We start from the raw sequence: 15255 nt of genomic DNA, 5'->3' as shown, positions 1-15255 counted from the left end.
AAGGGCTTCACCAACCTAACAATCCAAGAGCTGTTTGAAAAAGCAAGAGACAGGGAGGAATGGAGAGAGATAATTCATGCAGTATCCGAAGCCTGGACCAGGCATGGAACCTAGAAGAAGAAGAACGACGTATAATAACTTATTCACGACAAATCTACGAGGCAGCAGCAGCTTCTAATGGTTTCGTCTCACACAATATTGTGACATTTTATCCAGGTAGCAAAAATTCAAAATGGAAGAAAATAACTCAATGCATCAGTGCAAAATATTTGCTGCAAACAATATATATATATATATAGTCTATAACTATATTGAATAAAAAGGAGAGTTCCAATCACAGAGAGAAAAAAAAACCTCCAGGACCAACAGGTTGGGCGAGATTTTCTAGAATTTTCTGGTCAGCAGCATCAAGACAGCAGAATCAGCGGAAATCCAAAAATGGAGATTCTCAATTGGAGGAAAACTAGGCAAAAGTAACAATTGCGAATTTCTTCAAATTAGCGGGTATACAGTAAATACATGTTTTTAACATTGGTTAGTTAGGATGTCTTTTATCAAGTATGAACAATGCCAGTTTTATAATTTACACGAAAATCAATATTTCCAGATAAAGCACAGAAAATTCTTTCAAATTATCAATATAATCATAAAAAACAAAGGAGCATAAATATAATATCACTGGTTGAAGCAACAGAATCGAACCATCAGCAGTGAATTCATCCCTGAGTGGTTGGTTGTGTCATAATACAAATAGAAAGGCAATCATTAGTATTTGGCAGACAGACCTGTCAAAAAAGACCACGGTGATAAACTGTCTATCAATACTGGGTGGCATTTTTTTTTTCTCTATGTGGATCAACCTGTGTAAATGTGTATGTGTGTGTGTGTGTGTGTGTGTGTGTGTGTGTGTGTGTGTGTGTGTGTTATATGCATGTATGTATATTTCGTGTGTACGTGTATACGATGTGTTTGCGTGTGTATGATTGTCTGGATTTTATATATATATATATCTCTATATATATATATATATATATATATATATATATATATATATATATATATACGTGTGTTTGTGTGTGTGAGTAATATATTTATGTACAGTGTGTATATGGATGTGTGTGTGTGAGTGTGTGTGTGTAATTGGATGTGTGTGAGCTTTTGTTCGTATGTCCGAATCTGCAGTGTGTAATGTTTTTTACTGATGGTCAATGGGAAGCTTTTCGAAGCTTCGTCATAAGCACTATATAAATGTACATTTATCATTATTATTATTATTATAAATGCAACAACAGCCATAACCTTAATATCAATGAATAGTTTCACAACACCATAAGGATTCAATCAACAATATAGTATCAATGATATGAACAACATTAAAATGGGTAATAGTGCACAGTGTTACAAAACTAGATAAGCGAATTTTTCACAAAGAAAGTAAAGGATTGGTGAATAACTCTATAGTTATAACTAAGGGTGTGGATTGGTGGGTGCATCAGGCACTATGTGTATGTGTGGTATAGGCACTACAGTGGCCGCCTGTCACCAGCCTTTCACAAATTACAAGGAAAGTTTTAGAGTGCAAATTTTCAACAATTGCATATAGAAAACAATTCGTAATGTCAACAAATTATTTGCAGCATTGGTCAAGCTAAAAAATAATAACCATTAACAAAAAGCAATGAATTTTGGATGCTTTGTTTTTGTTTTTTTTAATTACCCTCGAGAAATAACATTACAACATAAAATTGAAATAAAGGGTACCATTACTAATAGTACTAATAAATGGGCGGTTATAAGAACAATTGGGCTACCACAAATTTAAAAAAAATATATTTGGATGCCAATTTTCATTCTAACATTGTATTCAAGATCATTCGGTTTTTAAGATTAAAAAGGTTGATAAGACACACTGACATCCCATGCTGAAACGAAAGACGGCTTGGGCTTTTTTTAAAAATGAAAATAAAGTCTATAAAATTTTAAGAGTTAGTCCACTCGTCCTTAATACCAACCATATATTAGTTTGGACAAAAATATAATTTTTTTTTACAATCCATTTTGCCATATATTTGAGGCGCAAATTTCAACAAAGCTCTTGTGTCAGTTAAAAAAAAAAAAAAAGAAATATTTTGACACCACTCATTTGTTTAACAAACATCCATTTAATGACCTTGAGTCATATCTATGTGACATTGGAATGACCTTGAGTCATATTTATCTGACGTTGGAATCTATCCAAGAACCACTATACAAATGACTAGGTAGTTGTGTCTAGCTAAGCTCTTGTGTATTCTTGGTTCATTTGGATTAACAGGGTGATTGTGATTTGGAAACTAATACAAGAAATGCAATCTACTAAAGTGAAAATCAACAACTAAAAGAGTCAACAACTCACAAAGTTGCTGTTTTTCTTCATGTTTAACCAGTTACCTGCCGTTGCAAAGTCCCAGGTTTGAGAGTTTTTGCCAAGATGAAGGTCATAGTCCTAGGTTTTACAGTTTTTAACAAAATTACGGTCATTTAAATCGATCAATATTTGAAGGACGAGTTTTCTGTCCTCATTTTTAAATACAAGTTTTTCCAGAGTACGGCTAATAACTGGATAAAAGAATAAAACTTTAAAAATCTGGCTGACTGAGGTTGAATGTCTAGAACTCTTCATAGAATGGATAAAACTTGTGTTCCAGGGCACTGTATGGAAGAAGAAAAAAATGGTAGTATGTTAATTTTACTTCATAAGTATGTATCAGGTAATCAAGGGGAAAAAAGGGCTACAAACTTCAATGACAATTAACTTAGGGAGTGTTCACATAACTACGTCATCAGCTAAGGGGGGGGGGGGTCTGCCAAATGTTGACAAGTGTTTACATGGGGGATGGGGGGGGGGGGGATCAGACCAATGATGATGTCATCAAAAAGTACCCATCTTCCTTTAATCTGAATCTTCCATTAATGTCCACCTTCACTCATGAAGATTTTGACATGAACAATAACATTAAGTTGACAATTCAGCAGTGATCTAGAAGCTCATATAACTTCCCACGGTAAATTGTTCCCATCTGTGATGGTTCTGGGGTAAAATGAGAATTTTCTGAGCGTCTTTGGTGGATGTCAGGGGAATGAAACTGTCCATGTGGGAAGTCCTGGATGTTTGTGTCGGTATTTGGAGGTCAGGATTTGAAATCGCTACCAGGTTATTTTTTATCTTATGCATGCTGCTTTCCTCTTAGATCTTAGTTCAGAACGACTTCCATTCAAGCTGATCAATCATGCTGCTCACACGATGATTTCTAATAATTTCCCATAAGAAAGGAAGTATCCTGTCTCTGTACTGCCTCCAGTTTATCAACAAGGTGTTTTGTGTGTGGGTCCCAAACAGTGCATGCATATTCAATTTATGGTCGAACTAATGATTTGTGAGCTAATGATTTTAGGCTTGTGGATTTAATCTTTAAATTTCTTCGGAGGAAACCCAGAGTCCTATTTGCTTTTGTTGTGATGTTGTTGATGTGCTCGTCCCATTTTAAGTCTGATTTTATTGTTATTCCTAAATATTTGGCTGATGTTATGTGCTCTAAGTTTTAGTTGTGAGCTTGTAATTGCATGTAATTGGAGATTTCTCTCTGGAGATGGAAATGACATTGCATTTCTCTTGATGAATTTCCATGCAGTGCCTCTGTTCCCAAGCCACCAATTTCTCGAGGTCGTGTTGCAGATGTGCTCCATCTTCTTGTGATTTTATCATCAAGTATGCAATTGTGTAATCTGCAAAAAAACGGACTTTAGATTCAAGAGCATCTGCCAGGACATTAATATAAAATTTTTAAAAAAGAGAGTGGGACCAAGGACTGAGCCTTGAGGAACACCAGATTCAACTGGGACAGACTTGGATGGGGGATCAAAAGGGCAATTTTTTGAAGACTTCATGTGTGAACAGTCCATTGTATACATCTATGAATAAACATCTAATATTTTGCTATGCTTACATTTTTTCGTCGTAGGTCCTGTAGTTTTTATTCAGAGTCATCAACTTGTCCATGTCTGTATCCGATAGCTTGAAATCAAAGACCTGTCAGACACAATATCAAAAGTGGTGATGATGATGATGATGTGTGATGATGATGATGATGATGATGATGATGATGATGATGATGATGATGGTAATGATGGTGTTGATGATGATGATGATGATGATGATGATGATGATAATGATGATGATGATGATGATGATGATGATGATGATGATGATGATGATGATGATGATGATGGTGATGATGATGATGATGATGATGATGATGATGATGATGATGATGATGATGATGATGATGCTGAAAATGATGATAATTATGATGACAACGAGAATAAGATATGAAAATTCTCAGCTGAACAATCAGGGTAGAAAGTTGATAGTTGGGGAGAGGGAGAAAAGATAGAAGGAAAAAACAAAGTTATCTCACAATTCTACTCATGACATGGTCATGAAAAAAATGTCAGCAAACTGTGATGGTTAGAGATCTACTGTATCGGCCTTATGTGTAACTGAAGCACCAAGAGGATAAGTAAAATAAAAAGTTACCTTTAAATTTTCTTCGATTCGTCTAGGTGTAACACTTTTTGGAATGACTAGAATATTTTGCTGTAACAAGAACCGGAGGGCTACCTGAAATGAAAGTAAATATTTTAAAATAATGATATAAGACAAAGAGATGATCTCTCTCTCTCTCTCTCTCTCTCTCTCTCTCTTTCTGTCTCTCTCTCTGTCTCTCACCCTCTCTCTCTCTCTCTCTCTCTCTCTCTCTCTCTCTCTCTCTCTCTCTCTCTCTCTCTCCTCTTTCTCTCTTCTCTTCTCTCTCTCTCTCCTCCTCCTCTCTATCCTCTCTAACTCATCTCTCTCCTCTCTCTTTCTCTCTCTCTCTCTCTCTCTCTCTCTCTCTCTCTCTCTCTCTCTTTCTCTCTCTTCCCTCTCTACATTACCTGGGCTGTGGATTTCCCCACAGACTTGGCAATATCCAGAACGACAGGCTCGTCTATAATTCTTGTGTGGGTTTCCCTATGCCAAGAGGTAAATAAAAGCCATTAAAAGTCATAAAAAGGTATGAGAAATTCTACAACATGTTTTTCAATGAGTTACCAAATTCAATATAAACAAAATTATAAATATAAATTTCCATATAAATTTTCGGACTGATCAACCAAGCATAAAAAGGTTGCATATTGGCGTTATCACTGTCTTGATAACTGCAAGCAATGAACCAATCAAATAAAATAATAAAGAGATCCAAGAAATAAAGCCTAAATTTTTGATACACTATGCAATTATTAACACCGCTGCCCTATGATGCCACTGCTAAATGATAACGTTGATGCTGCATGCACTCTTGGAGGATCAAATTTAGCAATGTCAAGCTATACGATATATTGACGAGGAAGGGTCAGAAAAAAAATGCTATCAAAATATTAGCGCAATAATTATTGTGGTCCCTATGGCTTAACAAGTAGGCATCTAACTCAATATCAAAACAGGCTAAGCAGTCCACACCATAAGAGTGTCTCACTATCCTTTCCAAATGATGACAAGCAAACATTCTTGTCCATTTGAAGGCATAAAAATCACAATAATCCCATACCCACTACCTGATGACACTTACAGGACAACTCTACAATTTTTTAAAAATCCATATATGTGACTAACTTCCTTTATCTGGTAATATACCTGATGATCCTGATTGCTAACAATGTAATTTAAATGAAGTGAATTTTTTTAATTGTGTGGTCTATGTAGTCTTGTGGTATGACATGCACTTTCGGGTTGGAAGGTCCTGGGTTCAAGCCTTGCATAGTTGAGTCCTTGAAAAAGACTCTTTACTCACATCTCTCACCATACTCAGGTGTAAAATGAGTACCTGGCTGTTAACAGCGTTGTCTCTGTCGGAAAAAAAATTGTAATATCACCTAACAGGTGTCATGTCTCGTCCTACATGTTAAGTGTTGCTGTTGATCAGGGACCCCTTGTAAAGCGCTTTGAGAATTTTTAATGGATATTGCGCTATATAAAAGCTCAATTTTTTTTTTTATTAAATATTTTTAAATTCAATTAAAATGCCTTTATTGAAGAGAATGAACAAAGTTTCTTCTTAAACTAAAACAACAACAAAATCAGTATCGATTGTTCTGATCCTTTTAATTTGAACTCACATATTCTCTTCTCTTTATAGTCCTTCAGAGCCACTCAGCCCATGGAGCCAGAGTTTATCCCAGTTTCTATAGCGTGAAACGGACAAGAGCAATTGCTTGCTATCCTTTGGATAGGATGATAGTCTATCGTAATGTATTTTCCACCAAATCTAACAGACTCAGCTAGCCAGACTCAGCTGGGTGGACGGGGGGGGGGGGGGGTCAGAAAAAAATCTCGACTGCACCTGGGATCGATCTCAGTCCCTTTGAGTGTGAAGCGAGTGCTCTACCAACTGAGCTATCGAGACCCCCTCTCAAATATTCGGCCCCTAACAAACCCTGGCATAATACCGGGTTGAAGTAAGAGTCACTCGTGTAAAAGAAATCTAACTACCAAAATAACACATAAAGAACAATGATAAACAACAGCGTATGAGCATTAGTTCTTCTTATCATATGAAGACTTAGAAATGAAATAAGAGGATTCTTACACATGACATGGAGTCCCAAGAGGTGCAAAAGCTATGATAGTCAGACCTTTGGCTTCGGCAAACTGTATTAGCTTTTTATTTGTGTTATGACAGTTGATTTCAATCTGATTAAAGAAATAAAATTATGACATATCATGATGTATGACAAGTTCTTCATGATATTCTCATATTGGGATGTCCTTTGCTGAAATGTTTAAATACCTGAAAATTTTCCTCATAAAGAGCATATATGAAAATATTTCGTGCAAACCGTCTCTTCATTAAATGTTATCACCCTTTTAATAACAGAAAATGATACATATATATATATACACACACACACACACACATTTACAAATTTTCCCCTATATTATTATGCAATCTAATATAAATATATAATATGTTTTTTGTGTTTACTTGAAAAAGGCCCAAGGCCGAAACGTCGTTTGTTTTGTGTTGTTCATTCACGAGTCAGATTTACTCTCTTTATCTTTATCTCCATTTTATTGACTCATTTAGGCACCTCTAGTTAGTAGTTTTACTATTTCTTTAATATACCAGCAAAAAAAATTGAAAATCTCAATGACAACAATCCGATTTTGTCAGGCTCAGCAATATAATGTCAAATATATCACCAACCAGTCCAAAAAAAAAAAAAATCGGCCCTTGAGGGAAAAAAAAATGTTTTTGTTTTTATTTGTTTTTAAGGGTTTTACGGCGCTTGCAACACATTTAGGTTATATTAGCGCCAGTAAAAAGGAAGAAAATGGGATAGTAAAAAGTTCTAGAATTACAATTAAAGCACCCAAGAAAAAGCAAGACAAAGGGGAGCTGGAAACAAACAGGGATCAGATGTAGATTCCAAGAGCATACCACCAATGTACTTAGTTTGAGATCACCTATAAGTCTCATCCGGACACAAGCACAAAATCCAACAGAGAGGAATACACTCAAATGCTTACATTATACACTAAAAATAACAAATATAATAATACATAACAAAGAGATGATTTACAAGGAAAAAAATATCATCTCCCAAAACAATAACTATGCATTTGACTGTTTCCCTCCCAAGCAAGACTCCAGCAGGGCCAGGATAAAACCAAGTAACCTCATTCCAAGACAAAGACAGAAAGCATGTTGGAAAACAGATATAAGGGGATAGAGGACACAGTATGTACCTCCCTGCCCGCTATGGGAGGTCAGGATCCCCACCAAGGAAAAAAAAAAAAAGAAAAAAAAGTAAAGTAAAGTAAAAGTACTCATTATAGCTAATTGGTAACTTTTACCTGTAGAGCAACAGGTTTGATGCGTGCTGCATTCCACAGCCTATCAATTTGCTTGGAGTTGAAGTTGCTGAGACCGAGGTCTTTGATGAAACCCATATCGAAGCAATCTTCCAAAGCCTTTAAGAGTGAAATAAAGGTAAAAGTGATGATACGATGATACTGCTGTTGATGATGTTGATGATGGTGATGATGATGATGATGATGATGATGATGATGATGATGATGATGATGATGATGATGAAAATGTAGTACAATGACAACTGGAAAAGATGACAGCGATGGCAATAGCGAGGATGACGATGACAATGGGGACAATGACGGTAATGAAATATTGATCACCAAACAATGCACTCTCTAATAAAAGAAAAAGCAGCATCTCAGTCCTAGATTGGCGCCTTATGTTCCACCAAGGGACCAAGAGAATAAGCAAGAACTCAGTCCAATATACCTAAGGCAGATGGAATGAGGTCAAACGAAGAGGAAGCTGAGACAATCATTTGCATTATCAATCCTATTTATCTTCCTATAAAGCAGGTTATATGAAGTATTTTCATTTCCACTATTAAAAAATGATTGTATCTGTTTCATTTGTCTACCATTATTATCATTATTATTATTTTTATTATTAACATTATTATTATTATTATTATTATTATTATTATTATTATTATTATTATTATTATTATTATTATTATTATTATTATTATTATTATTTTATTATTATTATTATTATTATTATTATTATTATTATTATTATTATTATTATTATTATTATTATTATTATTATTATTAATTTTTATTGTTATTATCATTTATTTATTTATTTATTTTTCAGAATTGATAATTTATATTGTAAAGCGCCCAGAGCTTGTGTTTTACACGAGAATGAGCGCTGTATAAATGTGTACTATTATTATTATTATTATTACCAATCATTAGTCATTACCTGCCATGTTTCTAAGTAGTCCACATCTGAATATTGTGTTTTCCCATTCTCGTCAACTGGGCACAACTCTCCTCCTTCCTGTTATAAAAAACATAGATAAAATTCAAAATCAAATTTGAAAAGACGAGTAAATGGAAAATAATTCAGAAGGCTAAAATAGATGGAATGAAATTGACGTCACTCTGCTTTTTAGTATTGTATTTAAGACGGTCATTTTAATGATTAGATCTCACTAACTTCTATCAATCAGACTATAAACATTTAAGGTTACAAATATTTTTGCATGTAAGTACTTTATTTCTGGCAGGTGGGTGTTGTGAGTATTTAAACAAAATGCATAGTATCGATAGCATACCTACAAATCAAATTTAAGCCCTGAAACGATTCTGAGATCTGATTTATGTAACAGGGATATGATGATAAACTTGAAACATTCATTGTTTTGCAGCAAAGAGGCATCTTGACTATGAAAAAAAAAGCCCTTCGCGCAGCATTGTAAGATACTTAGGCACCCCATAAAGGAATACAGATAATTCGAGAAAACACAGGAATCACACATGAGCAAATTGGGGCTTTATTCATTTCTTTCTCCTGTGCAACAAGGAAGAAAAGTGTGATGTCAAAAAAACTGGTTCCTATTTCTTTAGAAGTGTAAAACTACTCCTCCGATGGACTGGATATATACCTTGTGTAAATGATCTTCTGGCTTCAGACTTCAGAGTGATGGCATCTTATTTTCTAGTCTAAATATTATGCTGGTCGTCAATAAATACCATCCCTCCTCACTCTTTGACATCCCGCAATTCTTAGAATATGCCTATAAGTCCTGCTTCTAAAATAGTTATGCAACCTTATGATTCAATATGCAACTTATTCATTATTTGTCCTCCTAAGGACTGGTTACATACACACTTCCAAGGATTTAGGGACCAGAAAAGGAGAAGGTGTCACATCTCGACTTTTCTTCCCTATTCATGACAATTTTTATAAAATGCGCCAAATGTCTTCATAACTCAGCAACAGGCCTTCACTAGGGACTACAAAGAAGATACCGAGTCAGTAGTTTGCCCCTGTAACGTCTACTTAATGATTGAATCTATTGTTTGATATTAAAAAAGTAGTCCTAAAGGGCCATTTGGCCCATGAAGCTAGAGTTTATCCCAGTTTCTTTAGCGTGAAATAGACAATAGAAATTTCTTGTTATCCTTTGGATAGGACGCCAGTCTATTGCAAAGTACTTTCCACCAAATCTAACAGACTCCGCTACCCATTCACTGCTGGGTTGACAGGGGATCAGCATAAAATCTCAACTGCACTCGGGATCAATCTTGATCGCTTTGCTTGTGAAGCGAGTGCTCTACCAATTGAGTTATCGGGACCCCTTGATATTAATCTACAGGAATAATACAGCATATTACAGAAAAATATAACAGGAAAATTAACATTCAGATTTTCACCATACTGACTGGATGATTGTAGCATCCAATCATAAACTCAGAGTCTAAAATTAAAATGTCACCCAAATCTGGAGTGAATCAGACACTAAAAATTCAATAAAAAATCAATATCAAGAAAACGGGACCTAAATTCAGATATATTTTACTGAGAATAATGAATGTGGTTTATTTATCCATTCTTTCAGTTTCCAAGTAATTGAGAGTATCTTAAATTAAATTTTCTACATACATCCCAACATAATACCAAATTTAATGAAGGGGGTTCGATATGGTGACAAACCTTGTACGCCATTGGCCAATGAATAAGATAGAGGTCCACATAGTCCAGACCAAGATCTTCAAGAGTCTTCTTTAGACTGGGCAAGACTAAGTCTGATCTGTGACAAGTATTCCAGAGCTAAAGAGAGAGGTTTTACAAATCATAGTAAGAAAAAAAAAAACAATAAGAAAATTTTTTTTTAAATTAAAAAGTAATTTTTTAAAAATTAAAATAAATTAATAATAATAATAATAATAATAATAAGAAGAATAATAATAATAATAATAATAATAATAATAATAATAATAATAATAATAATAATAATAATAATAATAATAATAATAATAATCATAATAATAATCATCATAATAATAATAATAACAATCTATTCTTTAAAATAAACAGAGTTGGAGATCAACATTGTTACATACAGCCAAGGTTAAATTTTTATCATCGAACACAGAATTAATTATAAAACTATTTTTCATAGATTACAAACCTTTCTTAAATTAAAAATGATTTGATTACCCATTGACCATATGTGCGGTATGTGGTCTAGTGGTATGACACTCGCTTTCGGATCGGAAGGTCCTGGGTTTGAGCCTCACTCAGCGCATAGTTAAGTCCTTGGAAAAGGCTCTTTACTCACATTCTCTCATCATACTCAGGTGTAAAATGAGTACCTGGCCGTTAACAGCGTTGTCTCTGTCTGAAAAAATTATAATATCGTCTTTCAGGCGTCATGTCTTGTCCTAAATGTTAAATGTTGCTGTTGGACAGGAACCTCTTGTAAAGCGCTTTAAGCACGTTTAGTGGTATTGCGCTATATAATGTTCATTTATATATAAATATTAAAGAATCTGCAGAATCATAATGCTCAGGCCTTTTTATCTTTATTATGAAAATCAAAACACAGAATGTGTGACCCACCCTCAAGCCCACCAGCTGAATCGTCAAAACAAAGCTGATGGCACGATTATTCTCAATCTATGTTGATTTGCACAATACAGTAGTATGATAATTAAAATAGATGAGTGACTGTTCTTAATAGCCTTTATTTCTCTGAAAATAAAGTGATTTCTCTACTAATTAACTTTAACGTAGTGTTTTTCTGCATCTCCATTGACGGTGCATCTTAACGGACAGCTTATTCAAGGTCATCACCGCTAGTGAACCACTTTCCAGAAAGATGGCATTTCATGGGTCCAAACAGGTGGCAATCTGATGGGACCAAGTCAGGACTGTGACGGGGATGGGGGAGAACCTCCCAGCCAAACCTTTGGATCCAGTCGCTCGTGGCTGAAAAATTACCCTGCTAGTCAACCGGTCTGGTCTTTTTCAGTGCACAGCCTCTCTCAACTTATCAAGAGTCAGGCAGGACCTGTTAGCATTGACAGTCCGTCCTGGTTCTGAAATGTCTAAAAGCAGAACACCATTAGCATCCTAGAAAACTGTGGCCATGATTTTCTTCCCGACGACTGAACCTTAAACTTTTTCAGGGGTGGAGAAGGCGTGTGCTTCAAATCCCTCTTTGTCTCAGAGGTCGTGTGATGTATCCAAGTCTCATCATCTTTAATAGTGCTACTCAGACATGCTTCATCATTATGCTTGAGGTCACCAGAAGGGTTCATGACCCCTGCAACAGCTTGACGACGATTCAACAAAGTCTCAGACATGTCAACTCGCTTCGTCTTCTGTTCAGCAGTCAGCTCTTTTGGGACCCATCAAGCAGAGACCTTGCAATAATGTAATTCATCAAAGACTATTCTTTGGACAGTAGACTTTGAAAAATATCCAATGATTCTGATATTTCTTGGATTTTAAGCCACCTGTTTGGATCAGTTCATTAACGTGACTTGCATTGTCCTCTGTCTATGCAGAAAGACAAGGGCCTGGGTGAACTTTGTCTTGGACATCTGTGAGCCCGACTTTGAAATGACTACACCACTCATATACCTGTGACTTCCCCAGTGCTTTCTCACCATAAACCGACTGTATTTCAGTGTGAATTTCACAAAGTCTCAGACATTTTGTAGCTAGAAACTGAATTACAGATCTTACCACTACCTTTGACCACATTTTCAAAGAGTAGCCACGATTGTTGAGCCGCTGTGTTTGTAAAGCGTGATGCTTGTGGTGGTCTATTGTAAATTCCTAAAATGATTGAACAGAATTCATTTTTTTCTCTTTATTTTACCCTTCTAATTGGGAAAAAGTCCCCGGCTGAAGGGGACAATTTTAACCGAGCCAGACTTTCATTTTGACGATTTTTTTGCAAACATCCCCTCTCAACAAATCAAAATATCATGTAGATCTGAAGGTAAAGGCACCAAAGAAAAAGTAAGACAAAACAGACTTTCTGGTTCAAATCGGGAACAGAGGATCCATGAGCAACCCATCAAAGTGCCTATTTTGGCATTACCTCAGAGTAACATCCAGGAACAAGCCATAGATCCCACTATGAAGGATACATTCAAGTAATTACAAAGTTCATACAATATTTTCGAGGGTTTCAGTAGCTCAATTGGTAGAGCACTCGCTTCACACCCAAAGGGACCAAGATCAATCCCGGGTGCAGTCAAGATTTTTTTCTGACCCCCCTGACCACCCGGCAGTGACTGGATAGTTGGATCTCTTAGATCTGGTTTGCGATAGACTAGCATCCTATCCAAAGTGTAGCAAGTAATTGCTATTGCCTGTTTCACGCTATAGAAACTGGGATAAACTCCGGATCAATGGTGCTGATGGCTCGAAAGGAATACTTTACAATATTTTCAAAAATAATACTATATATCAGTCCCGATGATTTACAATGAATAAAAATATCATCTCTCAAAAAAGGAACGATAAACTTGACTGCTTCCCTTAAAACTAAAGATTCCTACCAAGACTGGGGGAAAAAAACAAGAAATGTCAATCCAGAACAAAGACATAGAGCAATTTGGAAAGGGAAAGAAGAGAGGGGATAGAAGACCCAACAAAAGTGACCTCTCCACCTACAAATCACTGTCATAGGTAATTTATTCATGAAATGCAAATCAAATTCTATTGATGTTAAATTTTATAGTTTGAGATAAAAGTGGCACAAGTCATAATATTATTTCCAGACTTTAATACATATCATATGATTTTTGAGACGGAAAAAAAGTGAATTACCTTGCTGGTGATGAATAAGTCCTCTCTTCTTACAACTCCCATAACAAAAAGCTCCTTCAGTGCATGACCAACAGCTCTCTCATTGCGATAAATTGCAGCACAATCTATATGACGGTATCCGGCTTTAACAGCGGCCTTAACAGCATCAATGATTTCCTCTTCTCCCTTAAAAGAAATTGAAAAATGAGTCCTTGAAACAAAAATAACCATTGTTTGATTTTTGTTTTTTAAACAATAATCGCATGAAAGATTTTTTTAAAAACAACTTTTGTGTGTTAAAATCAATCAGCTTCATATATTTAATACATGTGAGGCAACGTTTAAAAATATGTAGGTCTGACATCTAAACCCACTTATGGGCCGATTTTTAACATTGTTGTAGTGGACAATATTTATATTTTGCGTCGTTTTTTGTTTTTGTTTTTGTTGTTTTTGTTTTTGTTTTTTTGTTTTTTTGTTGCTTTTTTGTTTGTTTGTTTTGTTGTTTTTTTTTGGGGGGGGGTTTATTTGTTTGTTTTGTTGTTGTTTTTTCTTTGTTTTTTTTTTGGGGGGGGGGTCGTTTTTTTTTTTTTTTTAGATTTCCATAACAACAATGATGAGCCCATGAATTGGGTTATCAGACCTGCAAATAAGTGCCCGTCGATGTGAGGATACCTAAGTCTAAGTCAGAATCAGCCTTCTCAAAAAATGGATAGTTATTAAACTTGACAGGCCCGTGATACCATGCATTTTATGTCTATACTAAATATCGTTAAAGTTATGTGGAACGTAGGTACTATCTACACACCATACAGACAGACACTCAACAACTTGAAACACTGCACTGACCACTGACCTGGAGAGGGGCGCATGTGCCTAGTCCAACGGTTGGCATCACCCTTCCACTTGAAAATTTTACCTTTGTAGTCATGGCAAATCTATAACGAAAACTAAACGGACATCAATAATTCCCTTGATTTTTAAGACAAATTAGGAGCGGTCAGTCGGGCAGTCCACCTCTCGAGCTTTCAGGAGTTTACACTCTCACGAAGGCCCTGACATTCAACCTTTTCAACCTTTCACCTGAGGAACGAGGTCAACATGTGGTTTGTTTTAGGTCAAGGTCACATATGAGAACACCTAGATGCTGTGCGCTTGGCTAAGAAACTTACAAGGTCACCACCCGGAGATATAAAGGACCAACACACAAAATGATGTGTAACCGTGAACGTTTATAGTCTGGCTAATACAGTTTAGTAAACACGGATGGCAAAAACAGTAACAAAGACCTGAGTGACGTCAACTTCGTTCTATCTTTAGCCTAACAGCAGACCTGTTAACGTATACATACCTATATGCAAGTCTGATATCAGAACCTGCTTATGGGCCTAATTTAACATTGTTGTAATGGACAATATTTTGCGTCATATATTTTAGATTTCCATTACAACAGTTGGCCCATAAGGAATTGGTTATCAGACCTGCAAATAAGTTCACGTCGCTAACAGATTATGATTAATGAAAG

General features: G+C 35.6%; 1 protein-coding gene across 1 annotated transcript; it reads right to left on the bottom strand.

Moving 5' to 3' along the window:
• Window positions 1–1146: 1146 nt before the first annotated feature.
• On the bottom strand, window positions 1147–14784 carry LOC144978711 (1,5-anhydro-D-fructose reductase-like). Its single transcript, XM_078925132.1, has 10 exons — window positions 14587–14784; window positions 13752–13916; window positions 10617–10733; window positions 8880–8957; window positions 7934–8050; window positions 6666–6769; window positions 4975–5050; window positions 4577–4660; window positions 3987–4069; window positions 1147–2691 (listed from the first exon to the last, which is right to left on the bottom strand). The coding sequence occupies exons 1-10, from the start codon at window positions 14659–14661 to the stop codon at window positions 2649–2651; spliced, it is 942 nt and encodes a 313-aa protein (XP_078781258.1). The 5' UTR covers window positions 14662–14784; the 3' UTR covers window positions 1147–2648.
• Between the last annotated feature and the right edge of the window lie 471 nt (window positions 14785–15255).

This window comes from Berghia stephanieae, chromosome 8 (genome assembly GCF_034508935.2).
Source record: "Berghia stephanieae isolate SIO BIC M18660-M18661 chromosome 8, UCSD_Bste_1.3, whole genome shotgun sequence".
NCBI classification, from domain to species: Eukaryota; Metazoa; Mollusca; class Gastropoda; order Nudibranchia; family Aeolidiidae; genus Berghia; species Berghia stephanieae.
This window is presented reverse-complemented; position numbering and strand designations above follow the sequence as displayed.